The following is a 22,747-nucleotide window of genomic DNA, read 5'->3' as shown; positions in this document are numbered from 1 at the left end:
CCATATTCCGATATCATCAGTAGTAAATAACAAGCAGAGATACACTCTTTGCACAAGGCCAGCCACATGGAAGCCCAGGCAAAGCTGCTGTGGTGCCTTATGAGTGGAGGACATGGAAGACGTGGAGAGACCATGTTTTCCCCATGTGGAGCTGAACGATTGATCAAGAGGGGGATTATCTGCTCCACCCGAGACTAGAGCTGAAATGGGGTGCAGGGAAGGGGCAGATGCCCTGTCTGGGCACCTTAGGTGCTGGGTGCTGTGGTTACCAGTGGCATAAAGCAGAGGGAGGAGCACATGATTTTCTCTTTTGGCCATGCTTTTCCTTGCCCTAATGACTCCGTTTGTAGGAAGCTGTAGAAGTCAAATTGTTAAATTCCTGGGGAAAGTAGTTTGATCCCCTAGAATTCAGCAGCTGGTGCTGTTTAATATTACACGTGCCCTGGCCCCATTCCTGGGCTGCCCTCAGAGGTTGGGGGTGTGGGGCAGGAGCTCTCTCTCTGCAAGTGGGGAGTTAGAACCCAGGTGGCCCCTGATGTCAAGAATGGGGACCCCAAGCCATCAGTTGGGCAGACCCTGGTGCTCTGTGGGATGCATGAAGCAAAGCTGGCCATCGAGTACGTTTGGTCAGGGTGATGGCTTCTCACCTGTAGAATGATCCCTACCATTTGGTGTGCAGGTTCATATGAGGGTTGTAGGGAGCCCTTGGGCAATATGCAATTAAAAACTTTTTTTGGGGGGAAAGTTTATATACTTTGATTAAATAATTGCCATTCTAGGAACTTATCCTAAGGAAGTAATCACAGAATTCTTAATGGAAATGAAAACTTGGAACTAACCTCAAAGTTCCCACTGGAGGACTAGTTGAATGTGCCGCAGCCCACCCCTGGGGAGGTGGGTGACATTGTAAAACCAGGAGGTTAAAAGGAAGACTCCAGAACTGACATGCCTGGGTTGGTCTCAGGCTCATTGTCGGCTCAAGGTATTTAATGACCTGAAGTCTCAGTTTCTCCACTTATACAACATGGAGAGTAATATGTACCTCCTGGGGTTGTGGGAGTTCAAAATGAGCCACTGCGTAAAGAAGGTTCAACATGGAGCCTGGCGTACAGTCCGTGCCCAGTGCAGACCCATCACCGTTCCCTTCCTTCCCTCTTCTAATAATTTCATTATTATAGCTGCCTGGCACATCACCCCACACCAACTATGCTTTTTTTTTAAACCCCCAGAATATTGGTGTCTTAAGCTCCTTTAGGCAGAAGATTTCTTTATTCACAGCTAGGCCAGTTCCAGGTTATACTGGCAAAGCACCCATGCTTTTTAATAAATGAAAAAGCTTTGTAGGAGAAGGAAGGAGGAAGCCTCTGGCTTTTGGGGAGCATTGAGGTCTGGGGCGGCGTTTGCATTAGGTATCCTATGATTTGAGTTTTGTATTCTGGTATTCAAAGACTGTAATATCTTGTATGCAGATGAACTGACTGTTCCCCAGCCTGTGGGCTGTTTTGTGTCCCTATCCGAGCAGATTTGCAAGCACCAACGGCAAGGCTCATTGCTGATTTCCCACCCACCTGCCAACAAGGCCATTCCTTCACCACCTCATTTGTATCTGTCCTTATGCTTCAGTTTCTTTCACACATCCTGGTCCGACCCTTCCCATCCAGCCACCCACCTATCTGGTAGCGCATTTGCTTTTATTATCCTTAAAGGCAGAGACTTTACAATATTCAGAATCCATCAAACATTCATCAAAGTTGAATCTGTGTGTCATGTTTCGTCTTTTTGCCTGTGAATCTATGGGCTTTTAGGGATTAGAGAGGAAAAGAGTAGTTACTTGATACGTATATTCTTTTTGTAACAGGCTTCTGCATTTCTAAGCCACGGAAGCTGTTCTTGAACAGCTGAATGTGTATTTCAGACATTATCAAAGCCTCTGATCAGCATTACCTGGCTGACTTGCAGGAGAGGACATGTTCTGTGTCTATTTAGGGTCCCCACTCTGCTACTTATTAGCTTTGTGACCTTGGGATTTGTCATGTGACATCCCGAGCCTCTGTTTCCTTGTCTTTCAAATGACAATGACAGTGACAGCATATGACCTGCAGGGTTGCATGGACCATAGGAGGAGGAGGATTGTTCACACCAGCTGCCAGGATTGGAGCAGTCTCCGCGTGCCAGATGCTGTGTTAAATACATAACCTTATTTCATACGGGCTTTCACAGAAGCTGCACATTGGTATTAGTCTCCTGCAATAGATGAGGAGGCACAGGGAGGGTATGTAACTTGTCAGGGTCAGCCAAGTGAGCAACGCTGGCAGTCGGACATAATTGTGCTCGCTGGCCTCTTCACACTAACAAATGTTAAGAGCTAGCACAGGGCAGGAATTGGCAAACTATGGCCCGTGGACCAAATCTGGCCCACCACTTGTTTTTGTAAATAAAGTTTTATTGGAACACAGCCATGCCCATTTGTGCATGTATTGTGTATGGCTCCTTTTGCAGTACAGGAGCAGAATTGAGTGGTTGTGACCCAAAGCCTAAAATATTTAACCCTCTGGTCCTTTAGAGAAAATGTTCATCAGGTACAGAGTAATGTGCAGTATGTGGCACTTGATTGCATACGCATCTAGAAAGGTTGATATTTTTGGTCTTTGATGCAAACTGGATCCTGAGAGTTGAAGGATTTTTCCGGTCCTCTTTCTTTTCTTTTTTAAAGATTTTATTTATTTATTTATTAACGAGAGACACACACACACAGAGAGAGAGGCAGAGACACAGGCAGAGGGAGGAGCAGGCTCCATGCGGGGAGCCCAACGCAGGACTCCATCCCAGGTCTCCAGGATCACGCCCTGGGCCGAAGGCAGCGCTAAACTGCTGGGCCAGTAGGGCTGCCCATCCAGTCCTCTTTCTGATGATTTTTTGTTCTCTTTATCATTCTAAGGAGCTTTGGGCTCAGGATCTGAACAAAGTCCGTGCGCGGATGACAAAGTTTATCGATGACACCATGAGGGAAACAGCCGAGCCCTTCTTGTTTGTCGATGAGGTGAGTGGGCTCCTTGTCAACTTGGCTTGACTTTTTGATCCACGTCTCTGGCCTCTGCAGTTTATTTTTCCGGTTCTCTTCCCTTGGAGGGCTTTGCTTCATCTGCCCCCAGACTGACTCTGTTAGTTAAGAGCTCATTTTTCTCTAGGTTCTGAATTACAGCCTTTTGTTTGGCTCATCCTTCTCTGTTTGGCTGTGTGGCCTGGGCGGGTTCTTTAGTTTCCCCGCCAGAGCACGTCTGCCACCAGGGAGCATCTAACAAGCAGAGCGACAAGATCTGAAGGCTGATGGGGCACCTGCATCTGGCCCTGGGTGAAGCAGCCGGGGATGTGGGGATGCGAGCAGAACTGGGGCACTGCTGCCTTGTGTAAGGCTCTTCCCAGGCTGCAGAGTAGAGTGTACCCTTGGTGTCACACAATCTTTTTTTTTTTTTTTTTTTTTTTAAGATTTATTTATTCATGACAGAGAGAGGCAGAGACACAGGCAGAGAGAGAAGCAGGCTCCACGCAAAAAGCCTGATGTGGGACTCGGTCCCAGGACTCCGGGATCATTCCCCAAGCCAAAGGCAAATGCTCAACTGCTGAGCCACCCAGGTGTCTTTTTTTTTTTTTTTTTTTTTTTTTAAGGAGTGAGGAATTGGAATAGGAAATTTCCTGCCTTTTAGATGTTATGATACTGGTGATGTTCTCTTGCTTTAAGTTGAGGTGGTGAGTTCACAGATGTTTATGGTATTATGCCTGAAAACTTACACGTGGGAGGCATGTACTCTTGTATCAACTATTTTAGGATACACATTAAAAAGGAAAACACCTAGGTGAGTGAAAACATGTGTCCACATTTCCTGTTACAATCTGAGCATTCTGCGTTACAAATTTGGGTCCCTGAGGCCTGGAGACCGTCTTCTGAGTTCCCATATCAGAGCTGCCAATCTCCCTATGTTGGCAGAGACCAGAAGGAGCCACCCGTTCTCCTCATCCTTGTGATGATCTTGTCTCTGTGACTCTCCTAGTTCCTCACATATCTGTTTTCGCGGGAGAACAGCATCTGGGATGAGAAGTATGACGTGGTGGACATGCAGGACATGAACAACCCCTTGTCCCATTACTGGATCTCCTCTTCGCATAACACGTGAGTTTCTCGGTGAGCCTGTGACAGACCGGGCAGCTGAGGGGCAGGATGTTGGGGCACCAGTGCCCTGCTCTGGGAAAGTATATGGGAGCAGGCAAAATGCGGGGCCACACTGCTCAGACTAGATTGTGCAGAAGCTTCTGAGAGGGGCGTGGGAATGCACCCCCCACCCTTTCCAAGTTGGTATTTGCAGGAATCATGTTTATTCTGTGACATTAAAGAGCAAGTTGGCAAAGCTGGTTTTGATAGACATCTCTTAGTAGCCACAGCAAAGCAACTGAATTGGTTATTGAACTGATACTCACTGAATGTCTGCCCTGTGCTGGGCTCTGTGCTTGCTGGGTGCTGGGGATACAGCAGGGAAGTGAGCAGGAGCAGCCCTGTCCTCATGTACTTGGAGGGGAAAAGTCCTCCTTTATTTTTTTGTTTTATTTTAAAGATTTATTCATCTATTTTAGAGAGAGAGTGAGAGGGCAAGTACTAGAGCTGAGGGAGGGGCAGAGGGAGAGGGAGACAAGCAGACTCCCCGCTGACCATGGAGCTCCATGCAGGGCCCAATCTCAGGACCCCAAGATCATGGGCTAAAATCAAGAGTCGTACACCCAGCCAGGTAGGCCACCTAGGCACCCCAGAAGTCTCCCTTTGATTCAAGGATGAATAGGAGTTGATGAGAGAAGAACAGGTGGTGCGGCAAGGAGGAACAGCATGTGCAAAGGTCCAGGGGCAGGAGGAACTGAGAGGGATCTGTTAAGATCAGACTGTAGAATCCAGGATGATGAGTGACAGGAGAGGAGAGAAGTGGATGTTGCACTCAGGTTTCCCATATTTAGTCTGTTTGTAAGACGAGAAGGTGTAAGTCTTGGCCTGGGCATCTGGAGAGCAGCATATTGCTACCTTCCCAAGTGTCACCACAGGCAGGAGTCAGAGTGAAGGCATTTTAGAAGGTCACGTCTTTTTCAGGGGCAAATTGGTTGCATGGTTCTCTGTTTCCCGCCATGTCCATTGGCTTAGAGAGCTGACTTCTAGCAAATCCAGAGGACAATGAAGGAACATGAATTCTTAAAAGGAGAGGCTACAGATGTGAAGAGGAGAAGGGTGTATACAAATACGCATTTATATGTCCGTTTTGGTAGACATAGTTCAAAGTAGTGAGTTCAAGACCCGTGGGGCCCTGACACCAAAATGGTGGCCCATCGTTGGACTGAGAGCCTAGTGGACACCATGGGGCGGGTAGGATCATTAATTATCATATATCTGATTCACTCCTGATACCCTTTGACCGAATTCTCCTCCAAAGATTATGCAGTCTTGAGTCTCGATCTTTCCCTTGGATTGCCAAGGTGGCTGCTGACCAACCACATCCTGCGATTGTGGCCTCAGCCTAAGGCTCATGACTGGTATGGCCACATGATTACTTATGTCTGGCCCAGATCCTGACCATAGATCTTTCTAGACAGGAAGAATTCAAGATGTTGGGCACTTGGGCTGAGAAGTTCCCCAAAATGCCCCAAGGTGCCGACCTCCGCACACATGGCCACTGCCTTCTCTCCCTCAGGTACCTCACCGGTGACCAGCTACGGAGTGAGTCATCCACAGAAGCGTACATTCGCTGCCTGCGGATGGGCTGTCGCTGCATTGAGTGTGAGTACCATTTTCCTGGTGGAGATGATGCTTATGGCGAATTGAGGTCTACCATGTAGCTGCCCAAGGCTTTCGTCTGAAAGGCCTGAGTCCTGGGAATGCATGGGACTGGCCAAAGGAGAACCCAGGTGCCCATAGCATCTGGAGTGGGGGATGTGGCCACCAATGGCCAGGGACCTTACCCCAGAAGATTTCCCCCCAGGACAAGGAGTGGTGTCGAGCCTGGCCGTGTTGGAGTCAGAAACCCTTGAGTAGCGATTTTGGGCATCTAGAGAATGTCCCGATGTCGTGGCAGGGCTGGGACACCAGTACCAGAGATGGCTTTGTTATACTGCTTTCCTCCTTCAGCTTCACTTGGGCTGTTCTTAGAGGAAGGCAGGAGCTCTCTGTGATTTTTGCCACTGGTCCAGCCATGGATGCCACCCTGCCTGTTCTATTCATAGTTGCTCAGAGACACCTGGGCACAGATGATCCAGGCCCTTGGACATGTTCAGAAGCCTGCTGCTTCCTTCCGTCCCACCCCTCACCCTCCTGGCCTGACTGTGCCACCGAAGGCCTGCAGGTGTACTGGGCTGAGAAAAGGCACAGAGGCCTGATGTGGGCTCCAGTTCTATCGAACACATTCATCATGGCATCAACTTTAATAGCACTTATTCCTGTGGATGGTTGCCTAGTGTATGGGCCCTCCTCCAGGAGAAAGCAAATGTGAAAAAATTAAGTTTGAAACTGTCAGCTCTTGTTACCTCTGGGGGCTGAAAATAGAGGGGATGTTCACCTTCTACATAATCTAGTTCTGTTTGAATATTTTACTATGAACTTTAAAAAATAAATATCTCATTGCTCTGTGTTATTTCCACTAGCGGAAAAAGCAAGCCAAGTGAAATCAGAAAAAAAATCCTACATTATAAATGTCTTTTAAAAAAAGGAAACATTGAAACTAGTTTCTTTTGGACAGATGTATTGGGGACCTTTAAATAAGCAACCAGAGCCTTCCTGTCACCGCACAAGTAATGGTTGTTCATAAGTAATGCGGACCCTCGTGTTTCTGGCCCCTGAAGATAATTATTGGGTGTGGGCCCCATGTCCTAGTAACTGAGCCATGTGGGGGTCAGGGCCAAGCTCACAGACACCCACCAGCAGCGTGACTGCCGTCACTGGACTCTCGAGGTGCAGAGTGATGGCCAGATGTCGAGACTACACGTTTCTTTCCTCAGTGGACTGCTGGGACGGGCCCGATGGGAAGCCCATCATCTACCACGGCTGGACACGGACCACCAAGATAAAGTTTGACGACGTCGTGCAGGCCATCAAAGACCATGCCTTTGTCACTTCAAGGTTGGTTGGCTGATTTCCTGGTGGTTTGTCTTTAAGGGAAAGGTGGACAGACACAGACGCCCCTCATCCCCGTGTGTCTGTCTGTCTGTCTGTCTGTCTGTCTGTCGCTCTCTCTCACACACACACACATACACACACACACCCCTACCTGCCTGGCCTCCATCCTCTGGTTCACTCCCAACAAGTCTTCAGCTGAGTGTTGGCGCCCCCTACAGGCCAAAAGCGCAAGTCCCTCCCTGGTTCTGGAGCCTGGAGGAGGCTGGTGCTGGGAAACCAGTGACCTCTGCCCTCCTTCCCGCTGAGCTGAGCTGGCTCCTCCTGCACACAGCTTCCCCGTGATCCTGTCCATCGAGGAGCACTGTTGCGTGGAGCAGCAGCGCCACATGGCCAGGGTGTTCAAGGAGGTGTTTGGCGACCAGCTGCTGACGAAGCCCACGGAGGCCAGTGCTGACCAGCTGCCCTCGCCCAGCCAGTTGCGGGAGAAGATCATCATCAAGGTGGGTGGTCTTGGATGGCCTGACATTCAGGAGAGCCAGTGGCTCAGAGCACAGGCTCCTGGTTCCACCACATGAACTAACACCAGCTCTCCTTACTAACTCCCTGAGCGACCCTGGGCAAGGTCATTTAACCTCTAGGTACCTCTGTGTCCTCACTGGTCTTGGGAGGTTAATAGTAGAGCCTGCCTCATTGGCTGTGAGCATAATGTGAAAAAATGTGTGCAAAATGCTTAGGATTGCATCTGTCCCGTAGCAGGTGCTCTGTAACTATTAACTGTCATTCGTTGATTCTTTAGGCAAACCTCCAACATGCTCTGGTCTAAGTCAGGTCTCTGCTGGGGGTGTGCCATTGACCCGGGCTCCCCTCTGGCCCTCAGGAGCCCCCAGTCCACTGTGTGAGATGGGCATGGACTGGAGGTGGACAGTTGCCCCAAAAGGTTGTGTGTGCTTAATGGGATGAAGGAGGAGGTGCATGCCAAGTGCTGTGGGGAGAGATGAAGGATCAGCCATGCCTGAGAGTGCCAGGGATGCTGGGAAGGGGGGTGAGGTCTGGGGATCTGTATTACTAGGACAAAGAGACCAGATATACAGTGACTGAGAGCATAGAAGAGGTCATTTCTTCAAGTGTTCTAGACGGTCTGAGCTCTGTCTCACAAGGCTATCAGGGGACCTGGTATCCTCTTATCTTTTTTTTTTTTTTAATATTTTATTTATTTATTCATGAGAAACACAAAGAGAGAGAGAGGGAGAGGGAGAAGCAGGCCTGCTGGGAGCCTGATGTGGGACTTGATCCCAGGACCCTGGGATCATGACCTGAGCCGAAGGTAGATGCTCAACCACTGAGCCACCCAGGTGCCCCCCCAGAACCAATGTTTATAAATACTTGCCAGGGTGGGCGTCAGTACGCATCTGGATGAAGGTTGTTGTGGTCGCTGTCTTAGTCTTAAAGATGAGAACTATGAGAGTCAGAGAAGTATAACCACCTGCCTAGGGTCACCGAGCTGATAAAGCAGCTTTAATCTGCATATCCTGTGCGCAGTCCACAGCCCTGCAGTCTGGGCTGCCAGACTGGCTATTCTTGCCTTTCCCTCTGTGTGCCAGAGAATGTGGGACGTGCAGGCGGTATCACTGATCCACTGAATATTTACTGAGCACTTACTATCTGCCAAGCTACCAGAGGAGATTCAGCAGGGGACGACACAAAGTCCTGTCCTCATGGGGCCTATATTTTGTGGCAGGGAAGACAGAAGACCCAGACATAGATACACAAAGGGCCAAGAGTATGGAAAATAACTCTCAGGGATGAGAGAGTGACAGGGATAGGAAGGGAGGTGGGGGCTCTTTTTAGACCAAGTAGTTGGGGAGAGCTCACTGGAGGAGGGGACACTGAGCACAGAGCTGAATGTTGTGAGAGAGAAGGCAGGTGGAGAGAACAGGCAGTGCAAAGGCCCTGAGGTGGATGCTGTGGGTAGATGCTGGCTGGCTGGCTGATGTGGATGAATGCTTGCTAGCTCAAAGATCCTAAACTTGGGTCTTAAGGAGACAGGCTATGTGTATTTTTTCCCCTCAGCATAAGAAGCTGGGTCCCCGAGGGGACGTGGATGTCAACATGGAGGACAAGAAAGATGAGCACAAGCAACAGGGTGAACTGTATATGTGGGATTCCATCGACCAGGTGGGTCTCCTTGCACCCCTTCTCAGAGCCTCGAGCGCATCTGAGACCTACTAGAGAATTCTGAGAATATTCCTCTCACTTCCGTTTTGACCTTTTTTTTGTATCATTAATAGTTTACTTTGAAATAATTTTCTATTCCACATAGCATACTACACATTTACACATACACACAACAGATTTTTTTATATGGCCTTCACTCAGCTTCCCCAAACACTAACATAACATAACATAAACGTAACAACCAGAGTGTAATTACTGGAAATGAACTTTGGAGCAATACTACCAGGTGATCCATGGACCTTACCAGTTTGTCCTCTGATGTCCTTTTTCTGGCCCAAGGTTCAGTCCAGGATGGGAGAGTGCATCTGATTGTTCTAAGTCCTTAGTACCTTTCAGTCTAGGTACAAAACCTTATTTTGGTGAGAGGAATGCATTTTGAGTGCTAGTGCCACTTCTCACATCCCTTAACGTAACATACAAATCCATTTAGGTCTATTTTGAAATCTCTATTCTGACATCCTAGAAATAATGAAAATTATTAATGTTTAAAGAATTAAGTCACAGATGTTGAAGAGTCTCGAGACAAACTGGTTGGGAAATCCTGAAAGTCCTAAAACGCAGATGTAATAGAAAAAGACAGTCATGAAACCCCAAAAACATTGCCCTCCTTCATAAAAGGCTTCAAATTAAATAAATATGAACTAGAAATTTGATACTTAGTTGTATCTACCCTTAGACACACTGAATAAGAAAAGTCCTGAAAATGCCAAAAGAACCCAAAAATAGATATTTAGAGGAAACGTCTTGAAGGGAATTGAATTCCATGAAACCACCATAAACTCTACGAAAGTGGGAAAGGAGCATCCCTCGTAAATGCTGGGGTGATGCCAGGCAGGGCTCCTGGCCCCAGTGGTGTTGAGGGCAAAGGCTGAGGGGAGAGCTGATGCTGGGTTCCCTTTCTAGAAATGGACTCGGCACTACTGTGCCATCGCCGATGCCAAACTGTCTTTCAGCGATGACATTGAGCAGACTGCAGAAGAGGAGCTGCCCCAGGTAGGGGAGACCTCCTAACCCGTGCTCTTTCCCATGGCCCATGGGCCAGACATCCTCAGCCCAAAGAGCTTCCTCTTTGGGTACCAGTGTCTGCCTGGCTTGAGCCAGCTCTTCTCTGATTGGCTGGCTGACCAACCAGTGAGCTTTGGGGGGGCTTTCCTGCTCTCTGAAGGGCCTGCTTGGCCTGTGCTCTGGGTGAGAGGGGAGGACATGTGGATGCTCTGGCCAGCCGGCTTCCCCACTTCCCTGCCCTCTCCTCTGGGGCTGCTGGCCGTCCTTGGTACTATTTCTTGAGTGCAGCCCTCAGGGCATTATGGCTCTCAGACTCCTTGTGCAATAGAGTCAAAACCTGTACCCGGGACCTCTTAGCCCATGTCTTCGGGCTTCAGGAGGACACCACCACCAGTGGTGGCAGGCAAGGGAGGGCAGTGGAAGCCATCTCTCTAGACCTCTTGGGGTGAGGGCAAGGTGAATCCAGCCTGTCTGCTGTTCAGCCCCCGAAGCCAGCATGCACAGAGAGACCAGTCTGGCCATGCTGGGGGGGTAGGTTTTTACAAACTCCTCGTCTCTTTGGGGCCCAGGACACACCCCCCACGGAGCTGCATTTTGGGGAGGAGTGGTTCCACAAGAAAGTAGAGAAGAGGACGAGTGCCGAGAAGCTGCTGCAGGAATACTGTGCAGAGACCGGGGGCAAGGATGGGACTTTCCTTGTGCGGGAGAGCAAGACCTTCCCCAATGACTACACCCTGTCCTTCTGGTAGGGGCATGCCACCTTCCCCTCGCAGCTGGCCGGGTGGGGGGCCTATGTGGCAGGTTGTGTGATCGAGCTCAGGCCTAGACCCGAACCCCAGACTTCACTGAGGGATCCGTGCAGGGTGGGGTGGGCCAAGGCTGGTGAGGCTCGAAAAACTTAGCAGCAATCAAGATTAGTGATATTTCAATGCAATATTTTTTAAAAATTAGAGGTAGTGAAAAATCCACGATGAAGACCTTATCATCAATGTTTTAAATAAAGACAGGATCTAACTCTGCACTAAAGACAATGTGGCCTCACTCACACCCCCACCCCCTCACTAGAGCAGGTGGCTGCCCCTGGGTAAGTCACTGAACCTCTTGAAATCTCCATTTCCTTGTCCCTAAAATAGAGATTCTAAAGGTGGCTTTATGGAGCTGTCTTGAGCTTCCTCACTCACTCACTTAGTACCTTCATTCATTAAAAGGTTTTTTTTTTTTAAGATTTAAAAAATGTATTTATTCATAAGAGACACAGAGAGAGAGGCAGAGATATAGGCAGAGGGAGGAGTAGGCTCCCTGCATGGAGCCTGATGCAGGACTCGATCCCAGGACCCCAGGATTACCACCTGAGCCAAAGGCAGACGCTCAACCCCTGAGCCACTCAGGCGCCCCCATTCATTAAAGGGTGTTGGTTGAGTGATTGCTCTGTGCTGGGTGCAGGAATCAGACAGACGGGATGTCCTGATGGAGATTAAGTCTGGTCAGGGAGATAGTGAAAAAGGAATCAATGATCTATAATTGTAGCTGTGATAAGTGCAGTGAGAAAAGTGGTGGACGTTCTAGAAGTCCGTAAGAGAGGGAAGGTAACGTCAAGGGCGGCAGTGATCAGGGAAGACTTCCTGTAAGAAGTGGTGTTTAAATGAAGACTGGAGGGGATCCCTGGGTGGCTCAGCGGTTTGGCGCCTGCCTTTGGCCCAGGGCGCGATCCTGGGGTCCCAGGATCGAGTCCGGCATCGGGCTCCCGGCATGGAGCCTGCTTCTCTCTCTGCCTGTGTTCCTGCCTCTCTCTATCATAAATAAATAAATAAATCTTTAAAAAAAAATAAATGAAGACTGAAGATTATAACATTATAACAGCATACGGCTACGGCTATAAAACACTGACAGCTAACACCTACAGGATGCTTGCCACGTGCCAGGCGGCATTCTAGGCACATTTTGTGTGTGATCAGTCCTCAGGACAGCTCAGTGGGGACGGACCGCAAAGATGATAATGTGGAGGCCCGGAGAGGACAGGCCGCTTGGTTCAGGGTCATTCAGCACATAAAGGGCCGCGTCAGGATTTACCCCTAGGCCATCTGGCTCCAGAGTAGGAGTTATGAAAGTGAATGTAGGTGGGGGAGGTAGGTAGAATGTTCTGGAATCCATGTTAAAGGACCAGCCTGTGCCAAAGCCCGAGCCTGTTCTAAGAGCAGAGGGAGGGCTTTGGGGCCACACACGGTGCCTACCCGTCATGGCCCTGGCTGCAAATCTGGCCACCCACCACCCCCACCCCCACCCCCACCCCCACCCTGGTGCGGGGAGGGCCAGGGGGCCCGGCCTGGGGGCTCATGTCGTCTCTCCCTCCAGGCGGTCCGGCCGCGTCCAGCACTGCCGGATCCGTTCCACCGTGGAGGGGGGCACCATGAAGTACTTCCTGACTGACAACGTCATGTTCACCAGCATCTACGCCCTCATCCAGCACTACCGCGAGACCCACCTGCGCTGCGCCGAGTTCGAGCTGCGGCTCACCGACCCTGTGCCCAACCCCAACCCCCACGAGTCCAAGCCGTACGTGTGCCCGTGCTCTCGGGGCCGCCGACCTCAGGCACTGACCCCACGGGTTTAGGGGGTGCAGACACCCCCACGGGCTGTGTTCACCCATCAGAAAAGCCAGCCTTGTGGGTCCCCTGGGATCTCTTCAGCCCCCTGGACGGCCAGTCCCCAAGCACCTGCTCTACTTTCTCTTGCCCTCTGCCTCCCCCTGCCTTTCTTCTACTTTACCGTCACCGTCCTGCACTCTTGGCTTTGATTTTCAAAGGGGAGTGTTGGCCGGTGAGAACTTTCTGCTTGTCGAGGCTCATTCCTGTTCGTTGTGAAAGTGAACAAGAAGAAAGTCACTGTGCAGATTTCCCCTTCATTTTGTTATCGAGTAAAATGTATACAAGTTATGCCTTGCAAGGGGCTAACCAACTCTGGAAATAAGAGGGGGAAACTATGTTTAAGCAGAAGGCTGCTAAAATGTGCATTTCTGACAAGCCTTGTAGCTTCCAGCAGCTTTCTTACTTTCGTCTGTATTCGTACAGATGGCCTTTTAAAATTTGCTGTTTCATATCTTTAAAAGTAACCAAGGACGAGCCAAACAAAAAGACCTTCCCAAAACACTATTCTCTGTGTTCTCTGCCACCGATTTTCTGAGACTCTCCACAGTGACTGATGCTGGCCCTAAGTTAGGTGGATGGGGGCAGGGGATGGGGTACAGTCTCTCATGCTCCCAGAAGACCCACTATGTGAATGCTTTAGCTGAGCTACATCTTGGTGGTCTTTTAAAAAATTGCTGTCTTGAATGGTGTTTTGGGGTGGGGAGGCCCTCTGTGTAATTTCCACAGTGGTTTCTGGGACCCCCTTCCAGGCAGCATCAGAGCCCAGGGCTTCCTCCTCCCTGGGTGGCCCTCTCACCTGGCTGTCCTCTTTGGGCTGCAGGTGGTACTACGACGGGCTGAGCCGTGGGGAGGCAGAGGACATGCTAATGAGGGTGCCCCGGGACGGCGCCTTCCTGATCCGGAGGCGAGAAGGTACCGATTCCTACGCCATCACCTTCAGGTGAGTGGGCGGGCCGGAGCCTGCACATGTTCGCCAGCGGGGGCCTGGGAAGGACAGGTGTGTTGGGGGGAGGGGCTGCAGGTGGAGATGTGCTTCCGCGTCCACTCCCAGAGGGTCAGTAGTGATGATGATGGCAGTGGTGATAGCAAAAGCGGCCTCCGCTAATGGGAGCTTTCAGCATCTGGGGCACTGGTCTGCGTTCTTGAGAGTAGCATGTGTTAACACGTTCTATCTTCCAGCAACTTGATGACTTTGATCCTTATTGTTCAGAGGAGGAAACTGAGGCATAGAGAGGTTAAGTAACTTGCTGAAGCATGCAGCCAGGAAGTGGTGAAGTTGGGATTTGAACCCAGGCAGCCCAGGTCGATGATGTTACAGACCTGTTGTCCTACCATCTGCACTTGCCACTCAGCTCGAGCAGCAGGAAGGCCATATGGACCAACCATCTCTAGGACTGTGATTCTCCACTTTATTTATTTTTTTTTTAAATATTTTTTATTTATTTATTTATGATAGTCACACAGAGAGAGAGAGAGAGAGAGAGAGGCAGAGGGAGAAGCAGGCTCCATGCACCGGGAGCCTGACGTGGGATTCGATCCCGGGTCTCCAGGATCGCGCCCTGGGCCAAAGGCAGGCGCCAAACCGCTGCGCCACCCAGGGATCCCCAATTCTCCACTTTAATTCCACCCCAAGACCCCTGATGCCTCCAGTTTCAGTGTTTGGGGGGGGGTTCAGACCCAGTTCATCACACTGTCCCTCCATCTCCTCTACCCCAGTGCATTGGGGTGTATTGAGTTCCTAACTAATGTTCCAGACACTGGGCTACCTTTGAGGCTTTATCTGGCTGAGTGCTTTATTGTAGCCCACAAGGGGGAGATCCGGCACTACATGTAAGGAAAGGAAAGCCCAGAGAGGCTAAGCGACCTGTCTAGTGCCACACAGCCTAGTCCTGGCCCAGGGGAGAATCTCAGACTTGGGTTTCTCCATGTTCAAAGCCTGCTTTCTTCACTGTGAGGTCTTAAGAGGCTTCTGGGTCGAGCCTACGGATGTTTTGCTCAGCCTGCATTGTTATGTTGAATACTGAGAAATTTCTCTTGAAATTTTAGATTTCTTCTTAGGAAAACTGGGAAGAAGTAGAAGCTCTGGACCCACTTTTGCAAGTGGTGGTGATAGTTACCAGCTGCACAGTAGGGGCTCTGATGGCGCCAGGGCTGCTCTGGTTCCTTCCATTCCTCTTGCCCTGGTGCCTCCCCCATGGTGACCCTGCCAGGCCGGTCCCCCCCTCCATCCCCCGCCACCTTGGGCATTTGGGTCTGCCCCCCTCCCCCCATTATTCCTGCCTTCTCAGGTGAGTGGGTGGTGGTGGCAGTGATGGTTGTTATCATTGCCATTGACTGAAGACCCACTGTGTGTAGCTACAGCCAGGGTGGCTCTTCGGTGTTTTGTGCTCCCAGCAGGGTGGCACTGGACTACTTGGCCTTGGTGCCTCTGCCCTTTGCCCAGAGCTCTTGGTGGTGCCTCCACCTCTCAGATGGGATTGGGCATGTTTAATGAGCATCTGTTTTACCAGCCACCGTGTTGGAGATGGAGTGTGGTGTAGTTCTGTTGATCAGTCAGGATGCTTTTGGGTGCAAGTGACAGAAGCTAAACTCATTGGCCAAGTGAGCATAAAAGGTGGCATTTATTGGCAACTAGCTGACATGCTCAATAGGTGAACTGGCTTCCAACAGGCCTGGATCCACGCTTCACCTGGCAGTCCTCAGAAGACTGGTTCTGTGTGTCTAGGTGCTGCTCTCCGTTGGCTTCACCTTAGGTGCCAGGACAGCATCTAGTAGAAAAGATGAGTCCTGTGATACATCCATCCCACTGATCCCTGCTTGAGCTGGGTGTCATGGTTCTGATTGGGTACCTTCAGGCTGACCATCAGTTGCAGTCACTTCCCTGGAACCATGTGGATGAAGATGGGATCCTCAGATTGATGCTTGATTTTATATGTCCACCATTCTGTTTGCGCATCTGTCCTCCCCATGAGATTGGTGGTACCCTAAAAGCTGGAGTTTTTAAATTTTAGAGATCGGTAAATGTTCAAATGTTCAGTGAACATCTACTATGTACCAAGTTCTGTGCTGGGCTCCAAAAAATACAGAAGTGATAAAAACCACCTAGTCATTGCTCTCATGAGGTCAATAATCTGCTGAGAACAAGAGATGTCCTGTTAGTCGCAAGTGTTTGTTTTGAAAAACAAAACAAAACAAAACAAAACAAAACAAGTGTTTGTTTTGAGCAGTTCCCTCTACCAAGCGTTGGCTTGCCAACAGCAGGTGGTCAGTACATGCTGGCTGAATGAGCCAGTGACGAGGTCATGGTGTCTCAAAGAGGGAGGAGGAGAAGGCTCTTTGCATTGTGTTGGGATGGTGAATGTCCCTGGTCTCCACCCATGCATGCCTGCTGGGGGAACTTGGTCATTGTAATAGTCACAAATGACCCTCCTCCCACTGCCTGGACACACAGACTCTTTCAAACTCACTGTGGTCAAGGTGTGGGGTGGGTGTCACTGTTCTCCACTGAGAATTGTTGCTTAGAGTGGGTCAGGCTCATAAACACATTGTCGTGAGATTGTGCGGTAAGTGCCATGGAGAGTGGTCAGAGGGAGACCGAGGGTGAGCAGGAGCTCCAGGGGAACCAGGTGGGGATGTGTTCCAGGCAGAGGGAGAGCATAGGTCTGCAGGGATCTTCCCTCCCTCTCCTCCTCCCCAGTATCTGTGGAGTACCTTTCTGTGCCAGGTGCTGTTCTAGGCTCTGAGAACAGAGACTGAACTTCTGGGTAGATCTCTACAAGAGAAGACAAGTGTCTGCCTTCAAGTCCATGCAGAGAGATGAAGCTACTATCTAGGTGTGATCAGTGGGAAGCGGGCCTCAGGGGGACATGGGAGCAGGGGCTGCTTGGCAGAGCTGAATAAGAGCTCAGGTCACAGCGTCCACAGGCTTGTAGTAGCCAGGTGGCTGGAAAGTGCAGTTCACACTCAGCCGTTCCTGTCTCCCTTTTTGATTTTTCTCTTGCCAAAGAAGCTCATTCTGGCTTGACCTTGGTTATATTTTCCTAACCATTTATTTATCAAGTACCCTCGGGGTGCTGGACACATCCTGGAGGGCTTACCCTGGGCTGTCAGATGGCGGTCCTAACACTTGCCATGAGACTGGAACTCTCAATGCTTGGCACTGTGGACAGGGAAGCAAAGTTTCACTCAGGTTACCAGAAGGAACCAGACCCTGACCCACACTCTTTTTTTTAAATAAAGATTTTATTTATTTATTGATGATAGACACAGAGAGAGACAGAGACACAGGCAGAGGGAAAAGCAGGCTCCCTGCGGGGAGCCCAGTGCGAGACTCGATCCCAGGACCCCGGGATCACGCCTTGAGCCAAAGGCAGATGCTCAACCACTGAGCCACCTTGTGCCCTGACCCACACTCTTTAATTAACCTCAATACGCTAGAGCCTCCTTGCCCAAGGGAGCTTTTGTAAAAAGTTTTAAATTTCTTAATTATGTAAATATATTCTTAGAAAAAATTAAGACATTGCAGTAAAGGCTAAGCCCCTCATTGCCCTTCTCATCTGGGTCCTTGTCTTAGTAGAAAGCAGTTTTCTAACTGGTGTCTCCATGTGGACCTCAAAAAAAAGACCTCCATGTATATGATGTACCTGTGGAAAATACAGTGCCATTTTATGTGTGGGAATTCCTTTGCATTAAAAAAAAATACCAATGGGATCATACTGTAGTTTCATATTGTAACTTGTCTATTCAGCAGTGTTTTTGTTGTTTTTTTTTTAAGAGAAATACTTAATAAAATATCCGTGCAAATAAGCCACTGAGGCAGAAATGTAGCACTTTTTTTTACAGGACATATTGAAGAAATGGCTTAACAGGATATGTTTTTTAAAGCAAAAAGTGTCTTTAAGGTGCAGTTTTTATATCTATGTATTTGAGAGACAGAGCACAAGCTTGAGAAAGGAGGCCTCACGCCCAGCACGGAGCCCAACAACAGCACTTGATCTCACCACCCTGAGATCATGACCTGAGCTGAAATCAAGAGTCAGGTGGTAAACCAACTGAGCCACCCAGGCATCCCTTTAACATGCAAAAATTTTAAAAGATGAATAGTTCACCCATGGTAATTATGCCTTTATACATTTTAAGAAGATGCTCTTTGGCTGTAAAGTTAGGGTCAAAATTGACTTTCCCAAATGTTTCTATTCTTGCTGATAAAAGCTAGTATTTTTTTTGATACAAGAGATATCAATAGGATGAGGCAATAAAAGATTGGTTTGCTTTTTGGGGAAAAAAAATTCCATGGTTGTTGTAGCTGGGCCACTGAAGATAAGATTTGGGCATCAAATGGCAGTCTTCTAGAGGAGAGATCAGCAGACATTTCCTGTAAAGGACCAGAGGATAAATATCGTAGGCCTTGCGAGCTGTGTGGCTTCTGTTGTAGCTACTCAGCTCTGCCGCTGTAGGGTGAGCGGCCACAGGCCACACGGAAATGGATGAACGTGGCTGTGTTTCAATAAAACTTTACTTATAAAAGTGAGGGTGGAAGGGGGTATAGAGTGTGGACTAGATTTGGCCCTTGGTCGTTGTTTGCAGAGCCTGACCTGGACACCAGGACTTTCCCAAAGTCAAGTCCTGTAATTGGGGGGCGGGGAGCGGGCTGACAAGAGGAGCTGGTGGTTGAGTCACTTAGTATTTTTGTAAGAAACAGCTTTGTATTCTGTAGGACGACTCAACCTTGTTTATATATCTGGTCCCCTGAGGATGGGTAACTAGGTTGTTTCTCATTAGTGGAGCTCATATAACAACTGTTTGGTTTTTTGGATTTTGGTTGTCAGCCTGTGTGGTCTTTCCCCCTCCAGGGCCAGGGGCAAGGTGAAGCACTGCCGCATTCACCGGGATGGCCAGCACTTTGTGCTGGGGACCTCTGCCTACTTCGAGAGCCTCGTGGAGCTAGTCAGCTACTACGAAAAGCACGCGCTCTACCGAAAAATGCGACTGCGCTACCCCGTGACGCCTGAGCTCCTGGAGCGCTACAATATGGTAGGTGGCTGAACTCACTGTGGTTTGGTGGAAGGTCACTCACCTGCCTGTTCATTCAGTACTTTCCTGAGCACTTACTGCATGTCCTAGGTCCTAGGGACAGAGACCCTGCCTTCATGCTGCTTCCAGTCTAGTGTAGGGGAGACACCATAAATGAGATAAATTTAAAACAACAACAACAGATGTGTTAGATGGTGACACATACTATAGAGAAAAACTGGGTAGGTGGAGACATGGATACACGATGCTGTAGTTCTGGAAGGGTGCTCTGGAAGGAACTTCCTGGGAAGGAAGTGTTTGAACAATGCTAGAGTTGGTGAAGGAGTACTCCATGCAGCCATAGAGCAGAAGGAGAACAGCAAGTGCAAAGGTCCTGGGTCCTATGCCTGGAGTCACAGAAGAAGCCAGTGTGGCCAGCATTGAGTGAGCCAGAATGCGGGTAGATCTCATTAAGGACAGGGCTCACAGAGGACTGCATGGTGCTGGCCAGGCCCCTGGGAGACGCTGGCTTCTATTCTGAGCCACTGGAGGGTTCTGAGCAGAGATCAGACCTGATCTGATTACCACGTCTCCATTCCCTGTCACATGGATTCATTAATGTCTTGAAAAGAGATCCAGGGTACACCAGCCATGGGCCAGGCCTGATTCTAGCTCCTGCAAGTGTGGTGGACCATAGCCTACCTTGGGAAATTGAGGTTCTGGGCAGGGGAGCTGACACCTAAAGATGACGTCCCGGGCTGCGCGGATTCAGCGAAGCAGATAGGACCGGCAAGGTGCTGCTGGGGACTGCAGCCGGCAGGTCGGAGGTGGCCTCCTCGGGGGGCTAGAACCGAAGCCCAAGCCTGACAGGGAGCGGCGGGGCTGGGGGAGGCTGGGGGCAAGTTGGTTCTGGGGTGAGGGAGCGGCTGTGGCACAAGCCCGGGGATGACTCAGAGGCAGTGACAGAGAAGGAGAGAGGGCAGGTGTGCTGGTAGGTGCGTCCCCTGTCTGGGTTTGCGGCCTGTGCCCGTTTCCAGCCATCGACAGGGCCTGGGGGTCCGGAGACCCGGAGTGGCTCTAGCGCGCCGCCGGCTCTCAGCGTGTGTGCTGTAGCGAGGGAGCGTGGTGCCTGGCACAGAGAAGGACAGCACAGGGGTCTCTCTCATTTGGGGTGCAGTTTCCAAGTTTTGGGGGGCTTTTTAAATGGCTTCTTTCCATCTCTACGAAGAGGCATGAGTGGACTGGGAGATTTCCACTCTTATGCCAGGGGGTGGCCTAGAAGCCTTGTTCTGTGCACCCCCCCCCACCGCGAACTTGGATGCTTCCATTTATTTTGCTTTGTTCTTTTTCAGGAAAGAGATATAAACTCCCTCTATGACGTCAGCAGAATGTATGTGGATCCCAGTGAGATCAATCCTTCTATGGTACAGTGCCACCCGCCCCCTTCATACCATTACCTGGTCCCTGCCGCACCCCCCAACCCCACAGCATTACAGGGCAAGGGAACTTCTGGGCAAACTTGCCTCCTCCCAATTTATTTTTAAATTAAATTTAATTATTTTATTTTTAAATTAAATTATTATTATTATTTTTTTAGAAGAAATGATTGACAGTGTGACATCTAGTTTCAGGAAAGAGGTTAATAGAATTCCACGTGAAAGCGACTGTGCCTTGCTAAAAAATTCTGAGGTTTGATGAACCACCTTTGGGCCAAACGACTTCTAATTAAAAATCTTTCAAATGTTTCTTGCTCACTGACAGAGCCTGTGGTGTTTATAAATTCTGTTTGGTTCACCGACCTCCTTGCAGTGTGCACGTTATCTCCTGTTCCCACCCTGGCTGGTGTGTGATTTCACGCAGGTGGGGGTGGGTTTTTGCTCTTGGCCCCCAGCTCCTCCTCGCTCTGGTTCCAGCTCACTCGTAGTTGGAGCCTGCAGAGGAAGAACGATAGTGAATTTTCTGTTGGGGGGAGGGTGCATCTGGTGCACCGTTCACGTACCCCTTCTTGTTAAGGAAGGGGCCCTGCTCGTGGGCTCTGGGGATATCCAGAGATGAATTTTTCTTTCTTTCCCCATCTTTTTTTTTTTTTTTTTTAATTTATGGTCCTCGGCTAATGCCAGTCCCTCCCAGCAAGAAATGAAGACTTGGAAGGATGTGGGCAAGTGGAGTGTGTGTGTGAAATGATGAGGAGACTTTTATTAGAAGTAAAGAAGGCATTGGTAGCGAGGCTGACAGGGCTGCCTGTCAGCTGGATGTCCAGGATGGTAGAGACTGGTAAACTGAGGAACTCACACCCCATCTTAAGGGCAGCTACGTATATCCTGTTTGCCTGCAACTGCTGCCTTTCCAGAGAGCAGGCCAGGTCTCCTGGTTTCTCCCAGCAAGCCAATAATCTGAATATTTTATGTGAATTCTCCCCATTTCTAAATCCTGGCAACTAACCCAAGTGATAGAGAAAACTTCCAAGCACTAAGTGAGACAAGTAAAACACGATGGTAGTTGACTTTGATTGCAAGCTGCCAGACTGTGGTGAGTGCCTCAAAATAAAATCATTGCTATTATTGTGATTGAAAATCATTTAACCATTAAAAAAAAAAAAAACTTACTTTGAAAACAAGGCAGATAGCCCTGGTCTCTATATGCTCACTCCATCACTGTCTCACTCCATTCCTGGGTCTTTGCCTGCACAGAGATCTCTTTTACAGTTGTCCGCCCCACCTATCCACACCTGCCATTTTTCTGTTTCATTCACCCTTCGCTTGGTCCTGTGTGGGTTTCTCCATTGCTGATTTTCTTCGTGACCATTCTTACTGAAACTGGTGAGCCGAGTACTTTAGGTGACACACGTGCATTACAATTTTAACTTAAAGAATGTTTTTTAAAATTAATGAATTTGAGAGCGAGAGTGGGAACATAAGCAGGGAGGAACAGAGGGAGAAGGAGAGGGAGCCCCGTGGGGACTCGATCCCTCGACTCCAGGATCATGACCTGAGCCAAAGGCAGATGCTTAACCAACTGAGCCACTCAGGTGCTCCTCAACTGATTTATTTCTGAGCTCAGCCACTTAACAGCTGGTTGACCTTGGGCCAATCCCCATCCCTGCTCCCTGGTGACTTTGGGGCTCCTTTGCAGTGCAGTGCCAGCCCTTTGCCAGCAGATGGCACCGTAACATTGGGCTGAAGCCTCCTGTTCCCTAATGAGAACCGAGGCAGATGCCTCTCCCTGCTTCTGTGGCCCAGCCTGACCTTCTCCTTCTTGTGTTCCCCCTCCGAAAGCCTCAGAGAACCGTGAAAGCTCTGTATGACTACAAAGCCAAGCGAAGCGATGAGCTGAGTTTCTGCCGTGGGGCCCTCATTCACAACGTCTCGAAGGAGCCCTGGGGCTGGTAAGGCTGAGGGGGGCTGGGCCTCTTGGAGGATGAACTTGACCTCTCCCTTCTTGCAGGTGAGGCTCAGGTGCTAGCTGAGCTCTGAACCCCTTTCTCTGCTGTTCTGGGCTGGCTTTGTACCTTCACTGAGAAGGTGGCTTGATACATACTCTATTCAGAAAAGCAGTTAAGAACCATCTTTCGTATCCTGTTCTATGCTATTTTATTTTATTTTTTATTTTTTTTAATAATAAATTTATTTTTTATTGGTGTTCAGTTTGCCAACTTAGAGAATAACACCCAGTGCTCATCCCATCAAGTGCCCCCCTCAGTGCCCGTCAC

General features: G+C 49.5%; 1 protein-coding gene across 8 annotated transcripts in view; it reads left to right on the top strand.

Annotated features, from left to right (window-relative positions):
• Positions 1–22,747, top strand: part of PLCG2 (phospholipase C gamma 2) — a 174,059-nt gene that overhangs the window by 111,159 nt on the left and 40,153 nt on the right. For all 8 annotated transcript variants that reach the window (XM_025426966.3, XM_025426964.3, XM_025426967.3 and 5 more), the window contains 13 exons: positions 2,939–3,040; positions 4,050–4,168; positions 5,724–5,809; positions 7,024–7,144; positions 7,473–7,641; positions 9,212–9,316; positions 10,280–10,369; positions 10,951–11,126; positions 12,734–12,934; positions 13,847–13,966; positions 18,879–19,059; positions 20,391–20,462; positions 22,314–22,423. In XM_025426966.3, coding sequence (XP_025282751.1) covers positions 2,939–3,040; positions 4,050–4,168; positions 5,724–5,809; positions 7,024–7,144; positions 7,473–7,641; positions 9,212–9,316; positions 10,280–10,369; positions 10,951–11,126; positions 12,734–12,934; positions 13,847–13,966; positions 18,879–19,059; positions 20,391–20,462; positions 22,314–22,423 — 1,652 coding nt within the window. The remainder of the gene's footprint in view (positions 1–2,938; positions 3,041–4,049; positions 4,169–5,723; positions 5,810–7,023; positions 7,145–7,472; positions 7,642–9,211; positions 9,317–10,279; positions 10,370–10,950; positions 11,127–12,733; positions 12,935–13,846; positions 13,967–18,878; positions 19,060–20,390; positions 20,463–22,313; positions 22,424–22,747) is intronic.

The sequence above is a fragment of the Canis lupus genome, chromosome 5 (assembly GCF_003254725.2).
Source record: "Canis lupus dingo isolate Sandy chromosome 5, ASM325472v2, whole genome shotgun sequence".
Taxonomy (NCBI): domain Eukaryota; kingdom Metazoa; phylum Chordata; class Mammalia; order Carnivora; family Canidae; genus Canis; species Canis lupus.
Note: the sequence above shows the minus strand (reverse complement) of the source record. Positions and strands in the feature narration are given on the sequence as shown.